The 26,939-nt window shown below is 45.4% G+C and overlaps 2 protein-coding genes across 7 annotated transcripts in view; both read right to left on the reverse strand.

Annotated features, from left to right (window-relative positions):
- Positions 1 to 2,152: 2,152 nt before the first annotated feature.
- Positions 2,153 to 8,029, reverse strand: LOC108929283 (claudin-20). 4 transcript variants are annotated; one of them, XM_018743669.2, is made up of 3 exons: positions 7,996 to 8,029; positions 5,189 to 5,375; positions 2,153 to 4,549 (listed from the first exon to the last, which is right to left on the reverse strand). In XM_018743669.2, the coding sequence occupies exon 3, from the start codon at positions 4,404 to 4,406 to the stop codon at positions 3,612 to 3,614; it is 795 nt and encodes a 264-aa protein (XP_018599185.1). In that variant the 5' UTR covers positions 4,407 to 4,549; positions 5,189 to 5,375; positions 7,996 to 8,029; the 3' UTR covers positions 2,153 to 3,611. The 4 variants fall into 4 exon arrangements, with proteins under 4 accessions (XP_018599185.1, XP_018599186.1, XP_018599183.1 ...); XM_018743670.2 differs by lacking the exon at positions 7,996 to 8,029 and adding an exon at positions 5,584 to 6,192; XM_018743667.2 differs by lacking the exon at positions 7,996 to 8,029 and having other exon boundaries at positions 5,189 to 6,192.
- Positions 8,030 to 11,297: 3,268 nt separating this feature from the next.
- The window catches only part of LOC108929282 (T-lymphoma invasion and metastasis-inducing protein 2-like), a 48,162-nt gene continuing 32,520 nt past the window's right edge, over positions 11,298 to 26,939 (reverse strand). For all 3 annotated transcript variants that reach the window (XM_018743664.2, XM_018743663.2, XM_018743666.2), the window contains exons 9-27: positions 26,655 to 26,711; positions 25,455 to 25,622; positions 23,823 to 23,927; positions 23,466 to 23,544; positions 22,668 to 22,757; positions 22,058 to 22,315; positions 18,513 to 18,613; positions 17,106 to 17,288; positions 16,645 to 16,713; positions 16,397 to 16,522; positions 16,159 to 16,267; positions 15,101 to 15,280; positions 14,700 to 14,818; positions 14,326 to 14,434; positions 13,833 to 13,891; positions 13,633 to 13,735; positions 13,386 to 13,473; positions 12,998 to 13,140; positions 11,298 to 12,618 (exon numbers count right to left, since the gene is read on the reverse strand). In XM_018743664.2, the coding sequence (XP_018599180.2) occupies positions 12,038 to 12,618; positions 12,998 to 13,140; positions 13,386 to 13,473; positions 13,633 to 13,735; positions 13,833 to 13,891; positions 14,326 to 14,434; positions 14,700 to 14,818; positions 15,101 to 15,280; positions 16,159 to 16,267; positions 16,397 to 16,522; positions 16,645 to 16,713; positions 17,106 to 17,288; positions 18,513 to 18,613; positions 22,058 to 22,315; positions 22,668 to 22,757; positions 23,466 to 23,544; positions 23,823 to 23,927; positions 25,455 to 25,622; positions 26,655 to 26,711 (2,727 nt within the window). In that variant the 3' untranslated portion in view covers positions 11,298 to 12,037. The remainder of the gene's footprint in view (positions 12,619 to 12,997; positions 13,141 to 13,385; positions 13,474 to 13,632; positions 13,736 to 13,832; positions 13,892 to 14,325; positions 14,435 to 14,699; positions 14,819 to 15,100; positions 15,281 to 16,158; positions 16,268 to 16,396; positions 16,523 to 16,644; positions 16,714 to 17,105; positions 17,289 to 18,512; positions 18,614 to 22,057; positions 22,316 to 22,667; positions 22,758 to 23,465; positions 23,545 to 23,822; positions 23,928 to 25,454; positions 25,623 to 26,654; positions 26,712 to 26,939) is intronic.

The following is a 26,939-nucleotide window of genomic DNA, read 5'->3' on the forward strand; positions in this document are numbered from 1 at the left end:
CGACTGACGACGCTTCGTTAGCCGCGATTCGGCCGGGGCGCGTGCATCTCCGCGAATTTTTCGACCCGTGACCCCCACCCAAAAAAAAAGAAAAAAAAAAAACACAGAAAAACCTTCGTAAAGAGGGGAACCGCTCCGCGACACGTAGTCCTGAGTCGTGATGAGGTTTCACCTGAAGAGAAAACGTCACTCAAGCACGTGCATTATTTTCTGTATGCAGAACGGCAGGGCAAACATTAGGCTAGCGTAGTTCTACTCTTTCAAAGTTTTTCTTTGTCTTCTACTAGGCTTGCAGTTAGGATGCAGTTCCAAATCGCTCGCAGTTAGAGCATACGTTAGAATTGTTCGACGATTCTTTTTTTTTTTTTAAAAATTATTTTTTCTTTTTTATGAAACTCCTATTTGTGGCTGTTAAAGGCTGTGGAAGATGCAGCTCATGAACTGGTGCTGTTGAAGTGTGATGTTAACTGACATCATCCTGTGTTTTGCCTCAGCTGGACCTCGCCCGGACTCTTGTGGTCTCCGCCATGCGATGCCGCATTGCTTCGGACCCCCGCCTCACAGGCCGACGCCGCCCTGCCTGCCAAACTAAGAGTGCCCGCAAAATTCGCGGCACAGGCCGGCTGACACCTGTCTCCCTCTGTGTGTGTGGCCTGTTTTGTGTTTGTGTACATGCTCTAAAGTGCCAGTGATTTCATTTAGTGCGATTAACTGTACTTGTGCATGTATTGCAGTGCGAGAACAACTTGGTGTGGGCGAGCGTGCGATTTCAAGCGCTTCTCCTGCAGTCTTCGTCGTCGTCGTGTGCTCTTCCCGAGTGACGCAAGCGACCGACTGCCGGAGGACCAAGTCTTGAATGAATGAAGTTTCGGGCCATATCACGGTGACGGCTAAGTGCGAGAGACAAGCTATTTTCACCGTGCGCTGAAGTACCGAGGGCACCCGGGACTGTCGTAATGTCAGAGGAAAAGGTACAGTCTGCTACATAAACATGCATTTAAGTTTAAGCTTAATTTGAGACTATCCTCAAAAAGCCACGCTGCTGTTGTCAGTGCTTGCGTGAACCTGCCTGGTGTCAGGATTCTCCACTGTCTGTGCAGTTGAAAGGGAATTTTCTTTTAATCGTAGGTTTCTAACACAGCCCGGATAAAACCGGCTGTCTGTATAGACTAGACACACACGCACACACGTTTTAGGAACCGCTTCTCCCATATGGGGTCGCGGGGAACCGGAGCCTACCCGGTAACGCAGGGCGTAAGGCCGGAGGGGGAGGGGACACACCCAGGACGGGACGCCAGTCCGTCGCAAGGCACCCCAAGCAGGACTTGAAACCCAGACCTACCGGAGAGCAGGACCCGGTCCAACCCACTGCACCACCGCGCCCCCCCCAGACTAGACAGTGTTACAATAAATAGATAAAGGAAATGTAGTATTTGTGGACGGCTAGCAATTTTAGCAGGCATAAACAAAGGAAACTTCCCCTCCAAGCTCATGTTTGACATACACATTCATGCAGGAGCTCCCTTGGGCTGCGTTGTGTACAGATGGTTGGTCTGCTGCCCGAGCACGGTTGGCTCAAGCGGAACGAGCTGGCATGTAGATGACAGAATCGCAATCATTGCACAAGGTGCTGGCATGCTCCACAAATGGAAACAAGTACCATGCTGTGTCGTTGAAGTCATGCTTCAACTCACCTTTCAAAGTCTCTCACAGAATATTAAAGGTAATAAAGCTATTTTTTTCCAGACCTTCTAAATTAATGTTATCTGGTCTTTTTTTTAGCGATTAGAGATCTTCCTGCATTCGTGACATTGAATGGCGGCTTTGCAGGACTGGTAAGCAGCACACAGTTTCCCGTAGTGGGTGGATTCAGTGTTGACCGCTGCTCTCCTGCAGCTCTGCCAGGGAAGGCAATTACTGTCCTTCATGCATTCATGACACATGGGTCGGCACAGATTATGTGAGGTACTCTGCTCGACTTACCTCGAATACTATGACAGCGATAATGATGAGAGTGTCTTTTTGTGACTCTGTTTGAAATGTACGTACGTTTCGCGGATGAGAGGGAATGTTTGTGTGTGAGACTATGGAAACAAGAAATAATGCACAGAGAGAATGTGTGTTTAACAGATAAGGAGAGCGAGAATGTGTGTGTGTGTGTGTGTGTGTGTGTGTGTGGAGGGTTTAGAATTTACAAGCGGTGTGCACCCAGCTGAAGGGAAGTTAATGGGGAAAGCAAAGAACATCATTATCTCAGACTGCACTCTGCCAAGTGTCTCCTACTGTTTGCCACAGCCCACAGAGAAAGGAGCTGGATGTTTGATACTGCATGCCTGAATGTGTGTGTTTGGTGTGGGTGTCGGTGTGCTTCCTGCCATTTGCATGTTTGTCCTAGTTATTCTTTTACAGACAGTGTTAGCGGTGACACTTGAGGTAGAGGTATGTGGTAACTGCTCTCTTTTCCACCAGAATCTTCTTTTCCAGCATAAGACTAAGATTCATCTAGCACACATAAGTGGCACACGCCTTTCATTTTCTTCACGCAACATAATGGCATTGAGATGATGATATGAACATTTCATGTAAGCGCGTGGTAGAGAACTGCAAAATCCCACTGAGAGTGCCCTACACGCATTCCCTTTCTAGATGTCTTGCCGACTCAACCGAACAGGAGATTATTAAATGATTTCTTGCTTGAATGCCTCTAATAGAGCAGATAAATCATTCGGAGAAACAGCTGAGCACACAGAGAGAGGTCTCCCTCTGTCACAAGCCTGCAGCCTCCTATTTCCGTGAGTCACATATTACAGTTTTTGGCATCATACTGACCCCCAATACTCAAGACCTCCTCCCTTCTTCTTATGTGGTGGGGATTAAAAGGTCACTGTGGTGACTAAAGTACTCCGGATGGTGACATGGATCGAGTCGAGCTCTACGTATACTAAAAGTACCAGATTTACAACAAAAAGCATATAGGATAACTATGATTTAACCTGCTTTGAAAGTTAAATTGCATAGCATGCACCTCTAAAACAAGAAGGCAAGTTGTCTAGTCAAGGTTACAACACAGGCATGATAGTAACCTGCTGACTACATAAACTCGCCGGTGAGCAGCGTGCTAGCTTGTTCTCAGCAGAAAGCTGAACTCCAAATGCTGCTACACAGCTCACAGCAGGCTCCCCCCTCCGAGTCTTTTCCCCTGCAGCAACCAAGCCGTCATTTCTTGAGCCTTTGGTGAGCTACAGAAAAACAAAATGCTCTCCATTGCACATTTACACAAATGCTTTCTTCTCTCTAAGGACCTTTACACACAGTTTACTGGTGCTGGATGGTACGTTGATGACGATGCTCTTCCGCCTAGAGTCACAGTAGCTTTTGCTGGGTAGAGATAAGGGTGGGGTGGCTCGAATATTTGCAAACTGCCCCAGAACTTTGCAAGCACCCATGCCTCCTCTGCACTCCCTACAGAATGAAGAGCGGGGAGTCAGAAAAGGTACCAGTCGATGTTTCCTGCCTCCGCCTCCCCCACAGCTCCTCCTCATGAATGACGAGCCAATGAGCTATGAAATCCCCGCTCTCTGCGTCCTCTAGATGAAGTGATGAAGAGAAGGTCACACGTAGTCCTGCAGACTGTATTCAGCTCTGCCCTCCTGAGGGTGCGTTGGAGTGGGTGGGCAGCACTGCTGCTGCTCCTGGCGCATTTGGTGAGGTGGTTCCTGGTGAAGATGCTCCTGTTGTAGTTGCTGTTGATGTAGATGCTGCTGGATCAGCTGTTGCTGGTGTATCTGCTGCTGCAGTAGTTTGTCAGCAGGGGAGATGGTGAGTTCCTGGGCACCATCCCTCTTCCCTGGGCAAGATGCACAGAAGATCAGCCCTGCAGCCAGGAGCAACCCTGCGGATACGAAGGCCACGTACACTGCGCCACCTGGCTCAAATTTGCTGCTCTCAGGTACATTAGAGTCTAAGAAGCTGGTGATGACCTCGTTGGTGAACCAAGATGCTGGCACCAGGCAGAGCACTCCTGCCAGCACGAAGCAGGAGCCGCTGGCCAAAGCGGCACGACCCTTGGCCCTCTGACCACCTCCCCAGCGGGCACACTTGAGTCCCAGAGTGGCAAGGCAGAGGCCTAGGGTAGCCAGCACGCAAGAGAGCACCATGGCACTGCGGGCTGTCTGCAGGTAGGCGGGCAGCGACAGTACCGAATACTTGAGGGTGCAGCTGAACATGCCGGTGCTGTACCAGGTGCAGTCCATCCACAGTCCCTGCATCTGGGAGATGGCTGTAATGATGTTGGAGCCCACATCAGCACTCACCTTCCAGTTGGGCAGCAGTGTGGCTACCGTGGCCCCCAAGACACCCAGCAGTGCCAGAATGAAGGCCAGGATCTGCATGCTGGTGGACGCCATCCCGCCCGGTCCCACTGCGTCCTCCCTCTACCCCCTCCCCGCCGCCGTCCTCGACTCACGCGCCCGAGTTCGTGCCGCGTCTCCTCTGTCCTCCAGGTGTGGAGCCCGGCAGCCGAAAACTCCTCACCAACGGCTCCACTGGCCTGCGAGAGAGATCTAAATGAGAATTGAACTGAGCGAGCAAGCGTGACGATACACCGGCGGGGGAGGGGGAGGCGTGGGAGCTGGTCACTGGGAAAGGCAGGCTGTGCTTTTTTAGAGTTTGCCTGCACCTCCTCTCCGAGCCCGAGCTTTCTGAAAGTGCGACTGAAGACGACAAATGGAATTATGGAGCTTTCAAGGCTCGCTACATAAAACTTAAAGCTGCAGCGCTCTCTGCTAGAAAAATGCATCCGCCCGGCTCTGCCGAACTGTCTCTCCATCAGCCATCAGGTAAAACTGTACAGCGGGATACCGTTCGCGTAACCACAGTTTAAACAGGCATGGCACGGGGCATTTTAACTATTTCTTCACCCTGATGCCTTGTTACACTCGCTGTGTGAAATTCTCAGCTGCCGGCAGTGTCCCGCATAAGATGAGAGAAGGAGACAGTTAGTTCCTGTGAAGCGAGAAGAACGGTACCTTGCCTACCTCCAGGCTGGTGCAGAGCATGTGCTATGGCGCGTTGGGTCGTTTGGAGTCATTTTGTATTTGAAAAACCTGCACGTACACAGTCGCGCACACACACACACACACACACTAGAACAAAAGCACTGTGATGGAGGTGAAGGATTTAGCCTCACCGATCTGGTGATGTTATCAACTCCTCTGCCGCAGCTGGGTAGAAGGCATTACGGTCACGGTCGGGACGGTCGCCGGGTACTGCGGGAAAGCTATTATTCCCCCATCAGAGCCGGTGAAGGGGAGTTCCACATGTCCTGGTTGGTCATCCTGAGTGCCTGTTGTCTGGAGTATCCAGCACTTGGCCGTCTTTTGGAGGGCATTCCATAGAAATGAAAGATTATCGCTGTTAGTCCACCCAGTTCCCCTTTTCAGAGAAATTGCTGAGGTTCACAGAGAGAGACTTTCCTCCTCCACCAGCTGTGGAGATTCAGAAAGGCCCCCAGACCCGAGCGAGTTGCCTTTCCCCTCCCATTTTGCTGCAACCGCTAAAAGGTTGAGCACGGCGATGGCAAACCTGCTTTTTTGCACGGTGACATGGGCAGGACAAAGGAAGTCGCCTTCGTGGGAATGTGACTTTCAGAAGGGAGAAACACAAAGTATATAACCTGCGCTGAAAGTAATCAACAGTAATATGGACTCCACATAGGCTGTGGTAATATCAGTGGTATCCCAAGTAACTCCAAGGCTCATCACAGCGAAACTAAATTCACAGCGATCTCCATGTCCAGCTCCTCACGAACACAAACCTTCCTGCTCTCCCTCTTCCCGATGCGGTGGCCGAGGACAGGGTGGGCGGGAGCGTGGAAACATTAATGACGACAGCGGGCAGATGGGCAGCTCTGCGGTGAGACACAGTCTCCTTACTCTGTAGCCCCACCTGCTACTCCCGATCGGTCTCCTCATTCCCTAACCCCGCCCAGTCTTCCTGAGGGGTCTCGCCATGCCCTGGCCCTGTCTGATCCTGCTGAGAGGTCTCCCCCGGGCTGGACCCACCACCCTCTGAGTGTGAACACAAATGCCATACTGATTTATACACATACGATTATGAAGATCACTGTGTTCATTAGCAGGGCCATAAGCCCTCCCCATTAATGAACTTGTCCCGGTTATAATTAGGCCTTGTGGCAAACAGCCGGGGGGGACAGCATGCAACACACGGAAGGTTTCTGGAAGGGAGGCCCCTTCTATGGAGGATCACACTTCAACTGCCACAAACCAGATTGTATCTACTGTGTAGATGCGAGTGTGTGCGAGGGACACAGATTTCAGTGTTGTACATTCGTTCACTGTGTGTTTTAGGTGTGTCGATCTGTTCAGACGTAATATGAAAAGACATGGCAGATGTTTATGAGGCTGCTGCTGCTATTTCCTTTACTCCACCCACCCTTTCTCAGGACTGGGTCGCTTACGTAGTCCTTCAGCACCGGACTGAATTTCTTCTTTTTTTTTTTGTCTGCACTTGCTTTGATTTGTTGCTTTTAATGTATTTTTTATCTGGCTGTTGTGAGCATCTTCTGGAGGGATTCCACTTGGCATCCGAAGGCACATAATTACGTTTGGAAAGGTGTTTGTTTCCGGCAAATGTTCATTTAATGTCCCAAAAAACCATTAAAGCCTTTTTACTGGCAATCTCGCAGAGAATGGCAAAACGAGACTGTGATTTTAGCAGTTCCCGCTCAGCACAGAACATTTTCTAAATAGTGTTATGAAAGATATGTTGACATAACCGCACCATTACAGTAGAAGTATAAATGTGTCATATGAGTAAACCTTTAGTACGAAAGATGTATCGCTGAAACACTGCAGAATGACTTGCCAGCTTGTTTGTTCACGCCTTCCTTGGCGGCATCATTTCCCCGCAACTGTTTCCTCTCAAATAAAAGACAATCGGTGAAGGCGTAGCATCCAGAAATGCTTTCTAAACAAAACTGTTCCAATGTTATAAGAGCATTGCAGTGGTGTCTGTCTACAGGTATCGACTGGTGCATTTTAAAATATCGTGGCACGCGGCACTGTGGGTTTGGATGGAGAGAAGAAGGATGTAGAAGCAGCGTTCATCTCAAACCTTTATTCAAACACCAGCACCAGGAAAATAATGCTCTCGGGCCAAGAGCCCCGTTTCCACTAGGACCCGTGCTGCTTGCCTACCAGCCTTTCTAGCCTACTTAACATCCCTAGACTCTTCCCAAACCCCCTGGCAAACCGGTAACCTCATCATTTCCCCCAGAAGTGCCACCACACCCACATTTCACATTTTTCCCACAATGCAACTATTTATGTTTAACAAGTTTCCCCCCCAAAACAGTAATGCAGGTGGTTACATAAGTTTTTCTTTTGCATGACTGTTCAGTCACCAGGAATTTTGTAAGGGCTCTTTGACAAAACAGATCACCTTAAACCTACGACTTATTGGCCGGGTCCTGAATCCTTTGCTCTGTGAGCACGGTCCCTTGGTCAGGGAGCATTAGCCCCTATAGCTTTCATTTGGCTTATATGCACCGAGCATATAAAGAGATTGGCTCAACAGAATCCTGTAGTGTTCTGGAGCGTTCAAAGTTCAAGATTCTGCGTTCTATTGTTTCCTTTCCTCCCCAGAGAAATTAAGATGAAGGTAGCTGTGGCCGCGTGGCACCGACCCAAGCGTGAGAGGCTTTCGGACCCCGAGCAAGTAATCGAGCAGCCGGTTTACAGGCAAGTATGGCTCTGGTGCGTTTGCTAACTGTTTGAAGTCTCTTTCAAAAAGGGGGTTACAAATTAGCTAGAGAGATGAGGAATTTTTATTAGTATGAGTAAGAATGGTTACATAACCACAGACGGGTTCATCTGAAAATCATTAGGGATTATGTTACGGGCAGCACGGTGGCACAGCAAGTAGTGCCGCTGTCTCACAGTGTGGGGGTGGTGCGAGAGGACGTGGGTTCGATACCTGCTCAGTCTGTGTGGAGTTTGCATGTTCTCCCCGTGTCTGTGTGGATCCCCTCCGGGTGTTCTGGTTTCCTCCTGCAGTCCAAAGACATGCTGTTTAGGTTCCCCCATAGTGTGTGAGTAACAGAGAGAGTGTGTTCCACTTATGTATGGATGAGTGACCCCTTGTAAGGAGTGTATCTAGCAGTGTAAGTCACCACAGTGAATAAGGCGTGTGGGCTGATAACACTACATAGAGTTCACTGGAAGATGCTTTAAAAAAAAGCATCTGCTAAATAAATACATGTTAAACTTGTATTCTGTGCATAATGGGATTACTCTGACAGTGCTGTAAAACTATGTAATTAGTGTTATGTACCTGTGGGGGTCCCATGTGTAAGCTCTTGTTTTTAAAGAACATAGTTGCCACACACAAAGGCTGTTTCCTGTCAGTCACGTACCAGCAATGCTGAAAAAAAACGTTAATGATGCGTGCACGTAAGCGCAGTGAGCAACGGTGTGATTGTTTTCTCAGTGTACAGTGCTCTTTCTTGCCATCACTTACAGCTCTGATGTTCGATACAAACGGTCCGCGGGTTTGTCGCACGCTATCGCACTTATTCCACGTTTGCGGTTTTCCTGAAGCTGCGTGAAAACGTCCCCCCAAAACGCTGCGAGAACGATGAAGAGTGCTCACGCTAATCAACATGACGAGTTGCCTCGTTACGCGGAATAGAGAGTACGTTACGCAAGGCCTGTCGCGGTGGGCAGCCGTTCATTAATCAGTCTGGCATGTTCTGGAGAACATCGCTGCTGTCACTGCTCAGCGACTGGATGCCCTACAGTGTGTTCAAGGACAGAAGCCTCACCCATCCACATTCCAGGTGTGTTACCATGCTCCCATTTGTACAGCCCAGCATCCACAGGTGTATTTAATAAACGGCCAGACAGTTTCATTACATTGCTGGGTGCCTGCAACATGCTGTCCACGAAGGGTTAAAAAATTTGCTCTGACAGCACTTTGCAGAGGTCCAACTTTTAGACTCGGAAGCGTTTCTATATACTTTCAACTCGTAAATTGCTTTGAAAAGAGGCATCTTCTCAAGGGATATATGTACGTGTGAATATCCACTGGTACACCAGCATAACTGCAGTAAAGTTGGATATATTTAATGAGAACTCCCACTACTGGGAGGTTACTATTACATTACTAATGGCAAAGTCAGTGCAGTGCGGTGTCAACCAGCCCGCTGCACTCAGGTAAGCGCCTTCCCCTCCTGTGCCACCAAAAGCAGAGCCTGCAGTGTGTATAGCACTATAGCACTATAGCACAGCACATGATGTCTTGGCAAACTTTCTAGATTCAAAGAGAAACACCAGATCAACATTTTCGTTGTAAACTCACACAGAGGAAGACCGTTCCGTACAAGCTGTGTCCCACGTGAGGAAAAGGGAGAAGTTCCCACAAACGTACCTGTGCGCGGTGCAGCCGGCGTCCGTGCGGCGGCCAACCGTACGGAGGCGCGACGGCTGGGACGGATGCTCTCTCGCTCCCGCTCTCTCCACTCCCCCGCCCCCGCGTAGGCCCAGGCGCGCTCGCCTTGTACAGAAACGGCCCCACACGCGCGCAGGCAGCCGGTTCGGGCACGCACCAGGATGATTGTTTCCAGGTGAAGGCGGGCAGGCAGGCCGAGGGTGGCGTGTTCTTCACTGCAGGAAAGCCAGGGCGCGCAGCCTGGACTGTCCGTGGGTGGAGATCTTTGTTGTCAGTGTGGTCCCTTTGTTGCTCAAACTGCTGAAGAGGATGAGGACGGGAAGGAGGAGGTGGAGATGTGGGCAAAGGGAGCCTCTTAGCTAGAATAGAGGAAGGGGTGTGATAGCAGGAGGAGGAGGAGGAGGAGCTGGGAGCCGGTGGTTACCTCTGAATATTGTCAGATGAGCTGAAGACAGATGCTGGGCTGACATGAAGGGACCCAGTCCCCCCAAGAATACTGTAGGCCACAAGGGTGTAGCCCAGTGCCAATGGTGAGCCCCCTCCCCCCCAAAGCCTCTCGCTACAAGCTGGCATTCCCGTTTCACACAGAACGTCTGAATGCAGTCTGTACGCAACGTGTACGGGCTGCCGACAGCGCGCAACCTTGAAACCGAAAACGCCGAGTGTGGGAGGAGGGGGCCGTTACATTATTTCTGTGTGAAAAGTAGTGTCAACGGTCCTTCACCGAGGTGTTGCCGTGGCAACCAGAATCCGCTTGACATGTGCAGTTCTTTAAAATGTGTAAATCTCCCCGACCCGAGTTAGAAATCCACTTTGGTCTGAATCGCAAGCCGCAACGACCACCTGTTTGGGTTTGTGCCTGTTGTATGAGCACATGCATTCTATGGAGCTTGAGCAGTGCTGGGGTGCACATTCACACACTACTCACCCCCTGCTCACATCCCAGCATTCCCTCCATTTCAATCACTTTTGGGATGTGAGGAGATGAGAGGAAGGTTATCTGGAATAAGGTTAATTTCTGCTTTTATATTTAGTTTGAAAAAACATAAATGACACAATCACTGCCAGCAATGTGACCCTGCTTCAACCTCATTCCACAGGTCAATGGTGGTGTACACTTAACACTGGACATCTGTCAGACAAAGAACAATGAACTTTCCAAAGGCCCAAACACCAAGATAAAACAGCACATGCACGATTTATTAGAAATCGAGTGTGCAAAAAAAAAAAAAAAAAAAAAAAAAAAAAAAACACAAAAAAAAGTACTCGTGGAAATCCAGAGTCAATGGTGTGACTACATTCTTATTCCTGCTGGTACATCCATCCATGAGTTTCCTATAGTTTGAAACTTGACTGAAAATTTCTAAGCTTTCATTTAACACATACAGATTCAAATGAACATGAATACAGTGTATTTACAGCATGGGTGCCCTGGTGTAGAAAATTAACCTTGCATTCTTGAAAACCTTCTTTTCTGATGCCCAAAACAAGACTGCATCTGTGAACCAGTATAGTGCCAACGTTTCAGAGGTCTGTTGCATGTACCACAAATTACTTTTCTCTTTGATTAATCTTAAGCCGATATGTAGTATCTACCAGAAGTGGAAGACATATTTTCTGTGAATAAGAAAGTTACATCACTGCAGAAGTGAGAAATCCTTGCTAAGGTATTAAGTAACAATACACTGCACTTCATCTATTAGGAATAAAATCCAAAACATTTTATAAGACCAAACACTATTTATTACATGTAACAGTGTTTTACAAATCTTTACAATGTCAATATACAATGTCAAGTATGCATAAGGAATATGAAATATATTAAAATTAAATTACAGGGTAGACATTTACAATATTGGGTTTAACATTAATAATTCATAAAGGATGTGTTTTCCCAAGGAGCTGTGTTAATATCTGTTTTTGGTCTGAAATGTCTTATACTTCCCAGCTGAGTTCAACTGTGTGGTCTTAATAGAAACTGGTCATTTATGAAAGCTGAGTAGCATCAAATATCTGGCATAAAGTTGCCACGGTCTTGGAGAAGCTTGTAGTCAGGAGGATAACAGGTAGAGAAGGAGAACCACTAACTTCATTCCAGGAAATAATTTTGCCCATAAAACACTGCATTTTGGTGTGAAGTAAAACTTGGGTCTAACTATGGACCACATGTCCTTGTGAGCGAGAATCTGGAGAGATCTGGCAGATACAAAAAGACCGCAGTATAAAATTTACTTGAGTCATCTTTCTCACACAAATATTAGGAAACTTCGAAAGACATCCCGCTTTCTTACTAAGAAATACAAAAATAAAAAACTATCAATAAATTAAAAAGTAGGAAAAAATTGGGGTCGTACAGAAAAAAAAAAATGTAACAGTATAGTGCAAGCTGTTAAAGCGAGGGGTCCTGTAGCTAGGAGGATGCTGACACTTCCTGGTCCTGCCCAAAGGATGGAAAGGTGCTCCTGGGATGCTGTCATGTGCTGCAACGTTCTCTGAAGGTGGCACACACTGGTGCAGCAACCTCACACTTCTGTCTGAGGATAGATCAGGACCCCTCACTAGAGACCTATTATACAGTAGCGGTGGGGGTCTTGCCCTCCTCCTTGTCAAAGAAACAGTCTTCATTGAGGACTGAGGTCAGGCTTTGCACACTGAAATCCCTCTCCAACAGAGAGTTAAGGTCGACGGCGGGCGTATCGTCCAGCGATGGGCCGTGGTTCTCGTCATGAATTTCGGCTGTCCGTGTCAAGGGGTTGGGCTGCTTCACCGGAGTGTCCAGCTCTGCACCCTCTGGCTCCACACAGGGAGCTGCCTTTGAAAGGGGCGTCGCCTCTGTGATCCACAGCCTCTGTAAGTGGGCCTCGATGGCACTGGTCAGGGAGTCGCAATGTACTGCCCCACCGAGACTGTTGTTTTCACCCTGGACACCTGACTCCTGAGACCCACCATCAGAGCTGAGAAAATGCTGCTGTGAGACTGGTGGCAGCTCCTGGGAGGCCAGGAGACTCTCCCCAACATCGCAGCCCCTGTTATATGTAGAGCTGCTAAGGCCGCCCTTGTCAGGATCCACCTGCCCCCCTTTCAGCATGTTGGCAAGAACTGATGTGCTGGGACAAGGCTCCTTGGACATCCAGGACACCTGGATGGAACCTGTAGATACAAAGTTGCTTGAGAAGGCTTATACAGCATCACTCAAAAGTTTGACAATTTTTGCTGGAAATCTCTTCTGCATGGCTGAAGCAGCCCTGTCTTCCCAGCTCATCTGCAGCAATTCGAAAAGGTGTAGAACACTTGTGGGTTGCTTTATTTTCACTCTCCTGTCACGTTTGTGCTATTCAGGTACTGCCTGGGTTGACCAGGTGTACTCATACAACTCACAGTTGAGGTATGCATGTTAAATGAAACAATAAATCTGCACATTAGAGTGAGTGTAGTGTAGTGTGGTGTAGAGTGTGAAGTAAGCGTAAAGTGAAAGCCTGGGCATTTACTAATATAGTAAAGTAAAAAATAAAATTAACACCTCACTGACCTGTCCTGCTGGTTGGAGGCCTGGCGCTGCTCGCTGAGCCCAAGCGCAACCCGCTGGCCCTGTCCACAAGTGCCGTCCTCCTCACGTTCTCCCTCAGCAGGGAGCGGATCACCTTCACAGCACTGGCCTTGCTCTCTTGCACACTGTGGGGACAGAGACAGTGAACCGTCTAAGGTCGCTTCGTGTGAGCTTGCTTTGGATAGAAAATTATGAGACTCACCCTGATTTCACTTCAAGATGAGTTTTCAGATTGAGTAAAAGAATTATAAAGGACATTTTACATCAATCAGGTTTAAATGCTGAATCGCTTTTCCTTGTCTCGTTCTAATAGTCAACCCAATTTAACACCCAAGTAACAGCCAGCTGGCAGCCCTGCCCTCCATCTTACCTGCTCCAGAGCTGGAATGTGGTCTCTGGTCTTCCCTCAAGTTCTGACTTGGTATGGACCAGTTCCCAGACACAGTTTGCCTCTGATGCTGTGACAGCGGAAAGGTCGGGTCCAGTTCAAAAGACAAAACCTGTTGCTTCGAGTGAACTTGTCATCTCTCAGGAGAAGGCTCATTTTAAATCGCATGTACAGGTCCCACCTCTTTGCAAATGAAATACAAGCACATTTCCCGTGAATAGCTACTTACCTGCAGCACTGCCCTGTCGAACCTGCAGAGCTGAAAGAGGAATGAGCCAGCGGAACTTGAAGGGGTCCAGGTCCCCATGAGAATAGGCTGAGCGTGCCGTGCCCTGGTGGCCAGACGGAAAGTGGCATTTAAACATGAGAACGCACATGGACAATGGCTTGTTCAAGAGCATAACTTGTACATATGAGGGACCCACTCACCATCTTCTTCTTCACTTTGCTGCTCTCCCGGCACACCAGTATCACTGCTTTCTTGAAAACTGAGGCAGGTAGACAGACATAAAAATTAATTCCCTGGACTTCTCTCGGAAAACTGGTTCTGGTTCATAGAAAGCCCTCGCAAAGCAGAACGATAACAATATGCTTATATTTTCTCAAAAAGTTTGTACGATACATTAAAAAGAACGCAGCTACTGAAGCTATCGTTGGTATGCCACTACTCAGATTATTAATTATGATGCCAGTACTTCATATATTACACAAATAATGGATTTCAGACTACCTTTAGGTGCAGTGCTCAAGGGGAAAACACATCTTTCAGAAAAGTCTTATCTCAGCGTATTCTCCAGCACAGGCCTCAACAGTCCTGAATCCAAACACTCTGTGCAGTCTTGTGTTACTGGGCCACATGCCCTCCTAGCAGCCATTTTGGCACTGATTCCTCTCCCATGGTGCCCATGTTGCACACACTCACCAAATACGGTCAACTTTGGGTCCTTCCGCATGCGGCCCAGCGAGGGGAATGGGTTCAACCACACCGCAGAAGAATGCATGAGGAACTCGCCCATGGAGATTTCAGTGATCTGCAGGCAGAAAGAGACCCCGAGTTCAGCTCAAAGCTCTTCTTTATGGGTTTTCACCATACACATTTTGCTTGCACTGTCATTACTTTCCCGGGGCAGCAAGGAGGACAGCGGTCAGTGCTGTCAAAGTGAAACTGTAAATAGCCTATGAGGACATTAAATTATTTTTTATCATCACTACTTAGATCAGTTCACACAGAGACACATTTTGTCCACAAAGGGTCTATTGTATGACTTTGTGACCTGCAGGTGTGAAAAGCTGTACCTGTTTCTCTGAGCCACTCTGCTCAGCCACCAGCTGGTCAAAGACAGTACCGTACTCCTCGTAGATCTTCTGCATCTCATTGATGTGACTGGCTACCTTCTCCATGGCCTTCAGGCCCTCTGCAGGTGGGACAGGACAAGACGGGACAGCCATCAGTGGCACTGTGGTTTTGTAAGTGTATGATTGTGATGGTGGCACCAACCAGTGCTGCCTCTGACAGTATGAAGGACAGCACTTCTGTCAGTCAATGGCCACTGAAATAAAAGTGTTTGCGAGTTTGTTTTTGTGTGAAAGACAGACTCTTAGCCTTCCTGTGAGATAGGAGTGCTCTTCTACATGAAACAGTCTGTGGTCCAACTGCATGTATGTGTTCGTGCACGCATGTGTGTCTGTGTCATTACCAGTCAGGTGGGAGTGCTCTTCACTGTCTGCATCTGTCAGGGACACCAGCTCACGCAACAGCAGTGGGTACTTGAGAACCCTTTGCACCGGTTTGATCAGGTATGACTCCAGTGTAGACGAGTGCTGCTTGGTTGGGTTCCTTGCCTCCAGGAAGTCCTTGAAAGCCCAGTCTGTCTTGGCTGCATGATTAAAAAGAAAGGGTGTAACAGTGTGAACCAGAGTAGATAAGAAATCCATCATTCAGGTCAAGCTTTATGAAGAGTGCATTTTAACCTCAGCACCTTGTGGGGGGACAATTAACAAGGGGGTGAATGGAAATGCCAGAAAAAAGGCTGTGTGGAATAAAGGATGACTCCTGCCCACCATTTCTTAACCAGTTTCTACATGTTTGCAAAGGCAGGAACTAGACCAGAACCAAACTTTAACCCAGAGGTAACCATGCTGGAACCAGCAGAGATGTGCACAGGAGCCATGTTGGAACCAGTCCACACGGAAACACCCTTAATAAGTGTTTCTTCAATGGCTGCCTGAGAATGCACATTGTCACCCGGGTTTTCAGCAGGTACCATGGTGCTGAACTGCAGGACTTACAGGCAGAGTGTCCAAGTGGTAAATTACCATCTGGGCCAGGCAGCTTGCCCAACAATAGTGAAAAGGAGCAATATAAATTATGGCGAACATTTATATCTCATCATCGTATACTGGGTGTGCAGACCATTTTCCTTTTACTGTGTGCAGTTTAATTGCACTCATTAAAGAAACAGCAATCTGTTGTGCTGGAAGAGGAGGCCTTCACAGACCCTTGATCACACATGGATGCTATTATGGGGTCAACATCTCACATATTTAGCCACTCTGAAGCCTGAAAGCTCAAATGTCAGGCTGGACACTGAACAAGTTATGTCTTCTAACACAATAAATCTTACAGACTGAAAAAGTCGAAGGCTGATGAGAAGCAAACATCCACCACGTAGACTTTCTGGAAAAAGTACTAAGTAGCTGAATTATAAACATGACAGCTTTGCTGAACTGTCAAACCTTATTGTGGAGTATCTACCTCTCTCCAGAACTTTCTGGACCTTGATGTGGTTGGCACAGAATCCACTGTAGAGTTTGAAGTGATCTGCATAGTAGAGGAAGGAGCCACCCAAAGAAAAGAGAAGTTTCTATAAAAGGAGGAATGCAAGAGATGAAGAGTTAGACTCATTTGAATATGACACCCTAAGGCAGCCACTACTACTTTACATAAATGTTGCATGGCCACGCCCACACTTCAGGACTTTGTTGGATAGTACCTGGAACTGCCCAGGAGTTTCCAGGGTGTTGAAGTCTGGGGAGGAAGCAATGTGCTCCTCCAAGGTTTGCAGGAAGACCCTCTGGAAATCCAGCATCTCAGGCAGACTACCAAATAGAGACTCCATCTAGAGGATCAGGATACAGCAGCAGCACAAGTCACAACAGGAGACCAGCTGTCACAACAGTAACAGGGATAACAGCACAGATTAACCACCTCCCATCACAAGCTCCATAACCTAGTGCATACCTCTTCCAGGCTGAGGAATGTCTGACTCTGCAGGGGTTTCAGGTAGATCTCAAACAGGCAGCTCAGATCCTGTGGTACCATAAACAGTCATCAGCACCAGCGGAGTGCATGATGTCAATTATCAACTTTGTTTCAGTAATGCTACAGTACACAGAAACATTATTTCAATATATAACGCACCAAATATATGCATCATGTCTTTAAACACCTCAGGTGTTTAAAACAACAGGAAAGCATAAGACAAGGGATCATTGCTGTCAGTGAGTTCATCGATTGTAGCAGAATTTTAATCCAGCTCATATTTGTTTTGCCAGAATACAGCAGAATGGTCTGGAGCTTATTTACACATGGCAGGTTAATTCAGTGCTAATGCGTGAATTATGTGGTGTGTCAGCCTTGATACATAGTCAGGCTGTAAGAGCAAGACCAGGTGAGTCAGGTGCACATGCCACAGACTGTACCTTGACATACGACTTCTCTGTGTCCACAAGCTCCTGAACCACCTTTCGGAGCCTTTCTGTATCTGACATATGCCGCAGGCAAGGGGGGTGCAAGAGGCTAGGCTGGGAGTCCCCTGGGTATTCCATCATGACCCTGGTGTTCTCCTGAACCTCTGAGAATGGGGTAGTCACAGTTTCCATGCTCTGTGGGAAAGGGGTCAATGGAAAAAATAAGCTACTCAGAATTCTAATGTAATATAATCAATGTGGAGGAAAAATCCAGAGAACACGAAAAACAAATAACCAGTTTGCAATCACTGAACTTTATGGCACAAAACAAATAAATGATCACTCTGTCCAGGGTCAGGATTTATTTCCCTTAAATTAGCTAGATTCACTCTAAAGCTGGTCAGTATAACTGTCTGCTACTGATGTGAAGAATTAGACACTAGGGAGTTCTTACTCACTAATTCTGTGGCAGTCAATTACATATGAGACATCTAAATCAATATTGCAACAAATGAAAAAAGTCAAGTACAAAACACACTTGTCACCAGGCCACCAGCTTAGGAAACAGTACCCTATTACAAATAAGGAGGAAAATGTAAGCAACTGGCAGCACTACAAAAAAAAAAAAAAAAAAAAACAGAAAAAATGTGCAGTGGGACAGAAATTCCCAGAAAATTCTCTGCAGGAGCATTTCCTGTTGCCTAGAAATTTCCCGTTGAGCTCCAATAATGCACAGACTCAGCCAAGAGTCCTTCATATACCTAAGATGGGTCGCACTCCCTTTTTAAATACACACTGAGTAACAGCAGGTGTATGTTCATTAAAATGACAGCTGGTGGGATTTTACTCATTATCCAGCCAATTCATATTTTGTCTTATGTCCACTATGTAACACTGCACAGACACTGACATGAGACCATGTTCGGCTCATTATTGCAGCTGAGAAAGAACAGTTTCATTTTAAGAGAGAAAAACTTATTTCGTTGTACAACAACCTCTCAGCACCACATAAGGCTTTTATAAAAATTTCACTTTCACCATACATGTTGTATATTCCTGAGTGAAGGTTATCCCTCGTCACACCACACTAACCCCCATATCAGGACCTTCTGCAGTCACAGCCCATATAGCTTATTCTCCATTACTTGCTCTATTGATTTCTGTCAGAGACAAAAGCTGCTCCTGGGGGATGGCAGTTGTCCCAGTTTAGAGGAGAAAGCTCAATGGGGTGGGAGGGGGACATATGCTCCCGCCACTTGGGAAGGTACTGGTTCCTACAGCGAATGATGCTTAACCACTGTACAGTTGCACTACTGACATGCAGTCACTGGTGGACTTGCTGAAGCCTGACTACCACCCCTGCCTTTCCTTCAGCAATCCTCTGTAACTGTAAGGTTCCAACAAAAACCACTTGCTTACCTTAACAGTGTGTGCTGCATCAACTGGGTTGGACTGCAATGGCTCTTCCTCAAACTCATGGCCTATGGAACTGCAGGGAATGTCTGGGACACTGGATACATCTGGAGACAGCAGTGAGAGGCCATGTCAATTGTCACCATTTTTTTTTTCCCCCTCAACCTTCTGAATTTATTTCCTTTTATAGAGCTACCAAAAGACAAAGGACTTCATACCAGCAAGGACGAATGTGTTATCATTTGGAAAATAAAAGCAATGTTTGGTAACCAAATAAACACCAGCTGGAGCTAATCACCCATTTCTATTCTGAAATGCATCATGCAGCAAGACTTAGCAACTCATTCATAGTCCAAATACAATAACTGGACAAAGTATTCTCCCTTTCTTGTTTAAGAGAATGTGTTTTTCCTTCCGGTGCTCTGGTCCTTCAGTGGTCCACAGATGTGTTTTGGGTGAATTAGTGGGTCTATATTGCTGAGAGAGAGAGATTTTGTGTGTGTGTGTGTGTGTGTGTGTGTGTGTGTGAGAGAGATTGTCCTGCAATGGACTGGCGCTTTATCCAGGGTGTACCCAGCCTTTCCTAACCCTAACCTTGCCTTATACAGGCAATTGAATAAAATGGGGAAAAATTCATAAGAACAAAGACTCCTTGCACCATTCTGATTTTGAACATTTCACAAATGTTTGGGGCTAACTATTGATGATTATCACAGCTACAAAGATACAGATTCATGAGGAGCACATTAAATACACATTCACATACATTAGAGCTTCCGAGATTGGCCACCCATCCCCAGTTGATATAAGCAGTCCAAAGACACTGCCCAAGGAAAGATACTGCATTTCTTACATAGAACCCCCACTGGGAAAAACAGCCAGAACCATTTGAGATCCAAACAAAAACATTCTCATGCACAAAGCAGTATGACAAACATTCCTGGAACACAAAGAGAGGTATATACAAAGCAAACAAGAAAAATACACTAGAAAAAAAAAAATGCTCCAATTGTATCAGTGCTTCTACTTTTAGTTCTTGTTTTCCATGAGTCAAATTCAAGTCTATGTTACAAAATGTCAAATCCAATCACAACACAGCATTCAAAATGAGGAGGAGAATGGGAATTAAAGCAATCTGATATAATGAAGTCCAGCCTACATACTAATCTTGCATACCAAACCACACTGCAGGCTGGCATGATAACCTCAGTCCTGCATCAGTTCCTCATTAGGACTTGTACATATCCTGAATCACGCTCTTGTCATTGATCAGGATTTGCCAAAGGGAATACAGTGGTTCTCAAAATAGGGAACCCAGGCAACATTAAGTTGTGTATTTGGAACAAAGACGATGTTTAACAAGTTACTGTAACAATCCCATAATGATATGGTACTTCTAAATATAACAGGACTGCTACTCTTCCCACCAATCTATAAATGGCTTCACCCCTCTGAGAGATGCTTTCACAGCAGAGACTGCCTCTGTTTCATAACGAAAACAGTGTGAGTCCTTCGGTTACCTCCACTGAGGCCCCTGCCTTTCACCAGCCTGTCACTCTCTTCCAACGCACTACACTCTGATGAACTTGCCTCCTGTCACACGCCTGCCGTGCTGGAGCTGTGGTGCCCCCTAGCGCCCAAAAATAACTAGAACAAATAGACTCATGGTACTTAGAAGATCTACTCTAACCACCAAACCTGGAAAATGTATGGTATAAAGCAGATATACTGTATTGCAGATAGTGTAAAAGATTTTTTTAAAAAAAAAAAAAAAAAAAAAGCCCAACTCCAAACTGAATGCTGTAAATACAGCATGATGGCTCAATAGTCCCATGCAAAGTGTTAAATAAAACCGAGAACTCAAGCAGCACCAAGAGTTTTGTCAATAATGTTAGTATTATTTGAGTATCAAGTAAACTTGAGTCCTAGTCTTATACAAACAAAAGAATTAATTATCATAGTAATTAACAGCAGAGGAAATAAAAGCATTTTGTTATTAGAGTGTGTAAGTAATGGGGTAGTAAAGTCCCATATAATAAAGCCCACCCTCCAAGGTGAACAATGTCTGTTTAAATATATTAAACTGGGAACACAGAATAATCACGACAGAGAAATTATCAAAGACTCATTTTGAACAGAAGATTAAATACACACCAGTAATCAGTTTATTCATTCACTGTGATTTATAAATTCATTTGTCTTTCCTGGATGTTTCTACAGCACTAACACTCATTTCCCAATGCTGAGCCACAGCAGAAAGTCCAACAATAATCTAATATAAAAAGCAACTATCCACTGTTTAGGAGGAGAGTTCTCAGTCTTTAATTTTTTTTCCTTCTCTGTGGTTAGAAACATTGCCTTGCAATCAAAAGACTTTGGTTCAAGTCCCAACTCCTGTTGCAGTACACTGAACTGCTCCAGGAAAAATGACCCAGCCATATATAAATGTAAGCAGCTTAGTGTACAAACCTCAAGTGACATTGAACAAAAGCATCATATAAACAAATATATAATAATTGACTCCTTAAGCATTGTCTCATACAGAATATCCAGTACCTAACTAAATAAAACTTAAGTTAGATACCAAGTTTTCTCTTGAGCTGAAAAGCAGCACATTCACTTACATCAATGTATTTTATGACTTACACTGACAAAACAGCACTTTTATGAAGTATACTTACATCTTCAGTTGACAGTTGTAGTTATCCATTAGCCTGGCATCATACAGAGTCCTGAAACGACTCTGCTTTATAGAACTCACAATGCCTACATTGACCACTGCGTCTGACCACGCCACTGAGGTGGCATACAATGCTCAGTATTATACTTTTCATCTCACAGGATGAAGACAGTCCAGCCACTGTTGTAACTACATCAGTATGAATGCTTTTAAGACTGAAAATGATAAAGCAATTTTTACTCCTCAGCATTCATTGGCTGTCTTTAATTAACAGCGGACAATTTTTCTTTTATTTTAAAACCACCTATATGCCACCATAATGGGGGGGGGGGGGGAACCCAACTTGTGCAAAAGCCCCCCCCCCCCCCCAAAAAAGAAAAAAAAAGGCAAACATGAGAGGAGTTAAAATTCCTGACCTGTGTGCACAGCTACCCCTACTAAGCTGTCCTGTTCTGTTTTTTCCCCCTCTCTCAACAGACCACCTCATTTGGTAGTAATTATCAACAATGCTAGTTTGTAATTCTTTATCTGATGCTTTTCTGCAAAGTGATTTACAATGTTAGGTATTCACAACAAGCAACTTACAATTATTTACTCATTCATACAGCTCAGTATCTTTAGTGTACGTACCTGAAAGTACATGCTTTTAGTTACTCAAAGGTACTACAGAGGGAGTAAGGACTTGGATTTAAACCCTAGTCTTTTTGATTGCTGGGAGAACAGGAGTGTTCTTGGTATAGCTACACACCCACACACACAGCATTCCACATGGTCTCTCAAAGCAGTGGCTGTTTACAACAAGCAGGCTAAGGACACAATTGGCAAGCGCTATGGAGAAGCACAGGTTCTGACCTGGCTAGTGTAGTCTCACCTGCGAAGGGCTGCATGCAATGTTGCTCTTGCTGTGACTTGCCCAGGGTTCTGGACTGGCTAAGGGGTAGAACGGAAGAACACGGCTCCATTGGGTGTGAGTCTGGCCAAGTGGGGGCCTGCTCTTGAGTAACGGTGTCCTCTCGTTTGATCACCAGGTTCAGCTTCTGCTGACCGAACAGTGTCTGCATTTGACCCAGGTCCAGTGTGGAAACACTCGTCCCATTCAGAACCAGGATCTCATCTCCTGATCTGAGCCCTGCAAGAAGCACAAGCCCAAGCAACAATCAGGAAATGACACCATCACTCACCAGTCTCTTAGCGTTACTTGGCGAACACTGCAAGTTCATTGCCTCCTCCTGTTTGCAAGGCATGAATGCACACTTGTTTCCAGTTGGCTGAAAACAGCTGGTTCGTATCTGACACCATTAGACTGTGCCTTTTAAACAGCAACCTTTTGTGCCCAATAAAAAATGGTACATAACCTGTTTTTAAAAGATTCTATTGTTTTAGAAAAACAACACAATCTCATTCCTTAAGTTTCAGAAATGTTTAAAAAGCTTTAAAGCAGTAACATGCTGTCTGAACTAAAAATAAGCACACAGGCATACCTTCAGTAAAAGCTAGTCCATGCTGTAGAACCTCACTCACAAACATGTGGCTGTTCCCAGATCCGTCCACATGGCCTGTTACAGCAAAGCCTGACGCATGCCGCAGGAGACAAGAGGTCAGACTCATTTTACAAGAATTTCCTTTTTGCCTAGAAGACAACTTTCATATTATTTTGTTTCTAATGTGATAATTTATATTATGGGCGGTATGGTGGCACAGCGAGTAGTGCTGCTGTCTCACAGCACCTGGGTGGTGCGAGAGGACGTGGGTAAAATCCCTGATCAGTCTGTGTGGGGTTCGTATGTTCTCCCCATGTCTGCGTAGGTTTCCTCTGGGTACTCCAGTTTCCTCCCAGAGTCCAAAGACATGTTGTTCAGGTTCACCCATAATGTGTGAGTAACAGAGAGACTGTGTTCACTAATGTATGGATGAGTGACCCTTTGTAAGTAGTGCATCTAGCAGTGTGAGTCACCTTGGTGAATAAGGTGTGGACTGATAACACTACATAGAGTTCATTGGAAGTTGCTTTGGAGAAAAGCATCTGCCAAATAAATGTAAATATTGTAATAAGCTTTCACTCAAATCAACTGTAGTAAAAGATACCAAAAATTGATTGTACTAGATATCAACGACATGACCATCATTCAAGGACTGAATGAAATGCTAAAAGCCCATTACAGTTTTATAATGCTGCTTTGCTACTTGTGTGATACCTTCAGTCCTCCAAACTCTAAATGCACAAAAAAAAAAAAAAGAAAAAAAAAAAACCACACACATTAGAAATTCACGATACTCACCAAAGTCCATGGTGCTGATAGGCCGCGTCATGGACAAGATGAAGATATTCAGGGGAAAGACCTCCAGCTTGTCACACAGCTGTACAGACATGGTGCACCAGTGAGGGGACATAACTACATAAATTCATTTCATTAATATTTATCCCTGCATACTGCTGGCCATGGAAGAAAACCAGATGAAGGAAAAAGGTCTGCTTCCCTCTTTTATGCACTGCATTTTACACTGGTCGCACTTTTAGTATAACTTTTTGTTATGGGGACAAATGGAGGAGTTAAAGGAACCAAAACATCCCAGTGTGTTGAGAGCAAGATCAGTTTTGCAAACTGCAGCAGCCAACGCAGCTAAACGGGCCTTACCAGATCCTGGACTACGTCAGTGGGTGCAGGAGTGCTGAGCTGGGTGTCCTGACCCATCCTGACCCACACACGCAGGCAGTGCTTCTGTGGGTCCAGCTGCTTCAACTGCCAAGAGACCAATCAGGTGGGTTCATCAGGTCTGGTGTGTTTGCTGACAAAATTGCACGATTCAGTGGAAGCTTATGTAGTCCACGGATCTAATTATATTAACGTTTCAAATAACCATGCACAAAGCAATTACTGTTCTCACCATCACAATAATAATCGTTAACACTGCTATCATCTGTTCATTTATCGTTCAATCAGGCACAGTTTCAGTCAGCAGTAGAGCACAAAGGACAAAATTCAAATTCAAAGCAGTCAAATACTGTACAGTAGCAGCATCATTTAAAATCATAGTAACAATACACTAAGAGTCCTCTGTTCAACAGTAGAACTCTAATGTTCACACTGAGCTCCACTTCTTTTCCACACTGCCTTAGAGTGAAGACAAACAGGAGACAGCGAGCTGTTCCACAGACCACACACCACACAGCTGTCACATGCTTCAATGTCCAGTCTATGACTGATAAGGTATGGGTTTTGGGTCTGAATCATCCTTTCTACTATACAAACTAAATGGCTGGAAAAATCAGCCAGTTTCTTTATGTTAAACGTAAAGGGTCGTGTTATAGGAGCAACTTTCTCAAGCTGCCTGAAATGGCACACAATATTTAACCACAATGACTGGAAGGCTGATCGAATTTCAAAGCTGATTATCCAGAGCAGCCACAATTTTAAGTTGTATATATGATAGTCCAAGCCTATATACATATTATACACTACCAGTGACAAGTTTCAGGACACCTTGGCAACATAGCTAAATATTTGTATACAATGAATGAGAGAAGGAAAGTCACCAACAAAAAACCACACACACACACACACACACACACACACACACACACAACCCACAAGGTCTTAAATCTTTGAGAAATGTGGTATAATTGGGGAAATGTGTGGGCTAATTTCTTAATTAAATGTCTTAAAAAATAGTTTCCAGCATGTGCACTCAAACTTTTATGTTGTCCTCTGTGTGGAAATTGTCAACTTTAATTCAATTCACTGTCAGTTTGTACAGACACATCAATGATAGACAGTTTAAAATTAAATACAGGAAAACTACCAGAAAACAACAGAACAGAGGAAGGAAAACTTCTACGCCTAGAACAGGAAAAAAAAAATCTTGAGGGTAATATCTTTGATCATTATACTTACCCTAAACTGATACAGACAGACTACCTTGCTGTATAAATGGGTAAATCATCATCAAAATTGATTAGCTAATGCTAGATTACCTTGGATAAAATCTTGTTACAAAAGCCCATAATTTTTAATACCACACTCATGTTTTCCAGTTCTTATTAAATGTGTGTTAAGATTTAGATACTGCTCATTGCTGGAAAATATTGCTGTAGTCACTGTTTGACATATCATGGGTACAGCAGAAGGTAAGGGATTTGTTCCAGGTGCCTTCTGATTGTAAGATGAAGATTAACACTAACACTAAAGTACCTGCTACTCCCTACAACTGAACTTCACATTGTACATTTGTACATTATCACCTGCCAAAGGAAGAGCGGTACTACTCACCCTGCAGGTCAGTGAGAGCACATCTGCTACTGTGTGATCGGGTTTAAGGGATACATTAATGGCTTGTCCATCAGCGAAGTGCACGCAGGTCTGTCTTTCCCCGCTGCTGTTCCACTGACTGCCTTCAGGTGGTGCTACAGAGTAAAGATTAGCCAAGCCATCCACTTTCTGTATAAAAAAAAAAAAGAAGAAAAAAAAAGGGGGGGAGGTGTTCGAAAAATAACAGGCGACAATATTATGTATAAGTTAATGATCACATAACTGATTTCCTGATCAACAGAATCACAAAACATTCCTTGTGCAGTCCACAAACAGCTGGTTAATATGTAACAGCAGACTGAAAAACAAAGGGCCACACAGAAAGCGCTGTGACCCTAAGACCCCCCCTTGGCTGGGCAACATTTAAGGGTGTTTTACACCCAGGGCCAGTTTACCCCCTGTTGACAGAGGCAGAACAAACTTGTTAGTGAATCAAGCCTGATGACTTGACTTACAGAGCTCTTAGATAAAATGTTCTCACTGCTTAGCTAAGGTAAAGAACACACCACACACACACACACACACACACACACACACACACACACACACACACACACACACACACACACTCTCTGAACTGCTTGTCCCATTCAGGGCTGTGGGGAGCCAGAGCCTAACCCAGCAACACAGGGTGTAAGGCTGGAGGGGGAGGGGACACACCCAGGACAGGACACCAGTCCATCACAAGGCACCCCAAGTGGGACTCGAGCCCCAGACCCACTGGAGAGCAGGACCCGGTCCAACCCACTGCGCCACTGTGCCACCGAGCCCCCCTGGTAAAGAACACTTCAGCTTTATTTTGTTGTTGTAATACTTGATGCACGTTACCCACTGGCACGAGCGGAAATGCAAGAGAATGAACTAGGGGCTTAGTTTAGTAAAGGCAGCCAGAATAACAATGGAACGTGTTAGAAAGTAAGTAGAAAAATGGAATCTATACCATTTAGTACGGTAAATTACACATCACCGCAACTTTGACTCACCAAGCTCAGCATACTTCAAAATTTTCAAATTGATTTTTTATTTTGGTTTAATATTATACCTGCTCCCCAACCCGCAATGTCTTTTCTGGAATCACAGCAACAGCAGCAAAAATAAATACAATAAAGTAAAATATATTGCACATGAAGGCAGTAATTCTATCCACAGAGCAGAAGTCACCTCAAAGCTGCTAGGTGGAAAATGGCCAAGATGTCCTCCAGTGTTGCTCTCCAAAATCTACACAGGAAAAACAAACAGAAAACCCTGAAAACCACCTCAACCATCCTTTATAAAAAAAAAAAAATCACCACAAGTGATCTTTTAAGAAATACAGCCCCGGGCAACACATACTAAGTATATATAAACACCCACTTCTTTCTATATTTTACCAAAAATTACTCAGCTGCCAAGGAGCTTTGATACTATTTATGTCTACATTTGAACAAAAGTACAGCATGAGGCTTC

This window comes from Scleropages formosus, chromosome 1, assembly GCF_900964775.1.
Source record: "Scleropages formosus chromosome 1, fSclFor1.1, whole genome shotgun sequence".
NCBI lineage: Eukaryota > Metazoa > Chordata > Actinopteri > Osteoglossiformes > Osteoglossidae > Scleropages > Scleropages formosus.

Excerpts from the sequence above, each read along its gene's own strand:
- LOC108929283 (XM_018743669.2), bottom strand. The coding sequence starts at position 4,406 with ATGGCGTCCACCAGCATGCAGATCCTGGCCTTCATTCTGGCACTGCTG.